The sequence below is a fragment of the Cherax quadricarinatus genome, chromosome 95, assembly GCF_038502225.1.
Source record: "Cherax quadricarinatus isolate ZL_2023a chromosome 95, ASM3850222v1, whole genome shotgun sequence".
In the NCBI taxonomy this organism is placed as follows: Eukaryota; Metazoa; Arthropoda; class Malacostraca; order Decapoda; family Parastacidae; genus Cherax; species Cherax quadricarinatus.
In genome coordinates, this window is record NC_091386.1 from 9084123 (window position 1) to 9088266 (window position 4144).

At 36.5% G+C, this 4144-nt stretch overlaps 1 protein-coding gene across 1 annotated transcript in view; it reads left to right on the plus strand.

Moving 5' to 3' along the window:
• LOC138855463 (ankyrin-1-like) overlaps window positions 1–3656 on the plus strand; it is a 154902-nt gene extending 151246 nt beyond the window's left edge. Inside the window, exon 8 of the mRNA XM_070104938.1 lies at window positions 1968–3656. Coding sequence (XP_069961039.1) covers window positions 1968–3656 — 1689 coding nt within the window. The remainder of the gene's footprint in view (window positions 1–1967) is intronic.
• Window positions 3657–4144: the final 488 nt, after the last annotated feature.

Sequence of the window (4144 nt, forward strand, 5' to 3'; positions counted from 1 at the left end):
TCTAGTTCTTGTTCTTGTTTATTTCCTCTTACCTCCATGGGGAAGTGGAACAGAATTCTTCCTCCGTAAGCCATGCGTGTTGTAGGAGGCGACTAAAATGCCGGGAGCAAGGGGCTAGTAACCTCTTCTCCTGTATATATTACTAAATGCAAAAGGAGAAACTTTCGTTTTTCCTTTTGGGCCACCCCGCCTCGGTGGGATACAGCCGGTGTGTTGAAAGAAAGAATAAAAGATAAAAATTTTAATAAAAAAAAAATGGTAAGAGACATTTAAATTTTGCTTTAGGAGTAGTGCGTGAGTCAACTCTAATGTAGTGACAAAAGGTCCTGGATGATTTTAAAGTTTCATGAATTTAAAAACTTGTTTAAAGATTTCTATATATTTTAAAATATTGGGTTATAAACAATATTTTTTTTTGTGTTTCCCTAAAATTAATAAAAATATATATTTTAAAATATTTTTAACAAATTAACACTTTTCAGACCATGTATTTCAAAACAAGAAAACTAAAAAAGTTTTGGGAGATGAATGAAAGCATCAGAAGTGAGGTGCACACACAACTCTGCCATACACTTGAGAAGGTCAGTGTTGCACAAGTCTTTAATTCTCACAAATACAGTGATGTTAAACTCAGTCACCTGAAAAAGTCCATAATATTTATGATTTATTCCAGGTCACATTACAAAAAGAAGATTCAACTCCAGTAATAACATTAGGTATCATATAATAATGCAATATGTGATGAATGGTTTTGAAAACCGACAAGTTGAAGAATTGAGACACTTATGCAACACATGGGAATCTTTATTGAAGAAACGTTTCGCCACACAGTGGCTTCATCAGTCCAATACAAAGTAGAAGTGGGTAAGGAGAGTAGAAGTTTGAGGTAATCAGTCCCTCAACCTGGATTCGATGTGTTCAGTCCATCACTCTTGTAGGAAGTGCAGCATAGGGCCAGAGAGGTGGCTTATATACTGCGGTGAGATGAGTTGAAGCAGGAGGAGGCGGGATCTTAGTGGGACTTGCCACTAGTGTAAGTAGGTCGTCGTCCAAAGGTTGGGAAAGCGTTGAAGTCTTTGTACCAAGATCCCATGATGTTGTAGTGTCTGACAGATGTGATGAATGGTTTTGAAAACCGACAAGTCAGACACTGCAACATCATGGAATCTTGGTACAAAGACTTCAACGCTTGCCCAACCTTTGGACGGCGACCTACTTACACTAGTGGCAAGTCCCACTAAGATCCCGCCTCCTCGTGCTTCAACTCATCTCACCGCAGTATATAAGCCACCTCTCTGGCCCTATGCTGCACTTCCTACAAGAGTGATGGACTGAACACATCGAATCCAGGTTGAGGGACTGATTACCTCAAACTTCTACTCTCCTTACCCACTTCTACTTTGTATTGGACTGATGAAGCCACTGTGTGGCGAAACGTTTCTTCAATAAAGATTCCCATGTGTTGCATAAGTGTCTCAATTCTTCAATAATGCAATATAATAGATAAAACTTTTCCAAAATGTTTTCAAGGTTTTATACAAAGAGAAGTGTATGTCTCTTAGTGTTTATACACAGTTTATTTTCATATATAGTTTAGAGATAAAGTTTTTCTTGATTGGTCATAAATAGGCTGTGTACACCATCAATAGCATTAGTTTGGTAAAAAGATTTATGCTAATTATTGTTATATCAAAATATGTTGATATAATATATCAACGTATTTTAATATTTTGATATATGTTAAAAAATTTTTAAGAGAAATTTATATTTTGAGTTAGGAGTAGTGTGTGAGTCCATTCTAATGATGTGAAAAAATCTCAGATGATAATCAATTTTCATGAATTTTAAAACTTGTTCAATGAGTAATACATATTTCAAAATTCTGAGTGGAAAAATAAATATTTTTTATTTTTTTCTGTTTTACTACAGTTATTTAAAATGTCTATATTAAAACTGACACTTTTCAGACCATTTATATCAAGGAAAGACACCAACTAGAAGACTTACTGGAGAAGAAGAAATCCCCCACCGACAGACAACTGGTGCAGGAATTTTTGAAGGTTCAGGAGCTTCTCTTCAACAGGACGAATCCTTTTACCCAATATGAGGAAACTCTGGTGTCATCTATAGGATACCAAACACTGCTGGTGGCCTCAAGAAAGGGGCTACAACAACTTATTTACCTCCTGGTAGAGATAGGTGGACTTGCTGTAGACACACTAGTGGGTAATATTAGTGACACCACTGCTCTCCACGAGGCTGCCTCTCATGGAAAGTCTACTTGTGTTCTCCTTCTTTTAAACCTTGGCGCCCAACCCTTGAAGCCTGACAGATATAATCAAACACCTTCCCACTTGTCTGCAATGTTCGGCCATGACAATGTTTATGAAGTTTTAGCAAGATATACTGAGAATGAACCTTCTTGCAGGGCTGGTACTTCCCCACAAGATGTTCACAGACATTTCCTTCAATACATGAAAATGTACAAGAAAAACAATCAGTCTACTAATATTAAAACTGAAAATATGAATGATTCATCGGAAGCTACTGAGAATCTTCTCTGCCAAAATGATTTATACGAAATAGTAGAGGACATAGAAAAAGTGACTGTTGATTATGCCAGAGGTGAAGCACTGGGAGTTAAAAATGCAGTGATGAAAGAGCTTCAGAATATTATAAAAACTGTTCCAGATAAAACTTACAAAGGAGACCTCATATTGCTTGGAAGTTCTGCAGATTCCACAAGGTTGTATTGCCCTGATGAGTACGATGTAAATCTTGTTCTCCACAATTTTTCGAGCATCAAATTTGAAATTATAGAACAAACACAGGAGGAGGCCTTTGCCAGTGGACACAAATTAAGAGTGGAACCAAAACACAGTCATTTCAGCTGTAGCACTTTTATAAACAAGTTTTATGAGAGTGTAAAGGACTGTCTCAAATGTTATACTTTGGAAGACAAAAGATTAAGTCTGGTGCCACCTGGTCTGACCAGGACACAGGTGGGTGTGGCACTGTCACTGGCTTGGCAGGGACATGAGTACCCACTGTTGTTGATTGGTGTTGACATTGTGCCAGTGGTGGCTGTGCCTTGGCTCGAGAAGATAAGCAGACCTTTCCTTACACCAGACACATCAATAGTGGTCCACCTCAGCAACACTGAAGATGGATCCTGGAGATGTAGCTTCGCAGCCACTGAGGTGGAGGTGTTACAACACCTGGATCTTCTGGAACGCAAAGTGTTTCTCACTGCCAAGAGTCTCCTTTCTTGCATGAAGGCAGAACCTTGGATGCACAGAGATGTAAAGAATAAATATTGCTGGTGGGACTCCCGTTATTGGAAAATCAAGATTCCAGCTGGATTTTGTCTTAAAAATTCATTCTTAAGATTTTTAGAGAAGAAGCGAAATAACGAGGAAGAGTATCAAGGAAAAGACTTACTGACATTGGTGAAGTGTGTTTTCCAAGAAATGTGTCAGGAGATGGTTGATCCAACAACTGGTGCTCATAGTCTTGTTCCAGCCAAAGTTAATGCTTACTTTGGTGGAGACTGTGAAAAACCCAAGATCGGTGAAGGAGCTCCAGAAATTGTGACCTATTTCGATAGGAAACTTCAAAATTCGGAAAAGCGAAAGATTCTGAAGGAGTTTCCATAATAAGATAAATCACCATCATCTGCTATACTTACTAAATTAATTTCATGAGAAACAAAAAATAATGTTAATCTAAGTAAGAATATTTTCAGTAAAAGTTATTGCAGAATTCAAGATCGTTTTCAAAAGCACATTTATGCGGATTTATTTTCACAGAAGACAAATAATATTACTATTTTTATTTATTTTTATTTTCAATTTATTTTGTTGTTAACTGTAAATTATTGTTAACGCTAAGTCTCAGGAAACAATAAAAATAATTAAAAAATGTGCACATGCATGCATATGCACATATATATATCTATATATATATATATATATATATATATATATATATATATATATATATATATATATATATATATATATATATATATATATATATACACAAGGAATTCGCTAGAGCAGGCGAAATATACACAAACACTGATCTCTGGCTGAAGGAGACTCGAACCTACGAACCTTGGAACAAGGTACGCAGTGCTTTACCA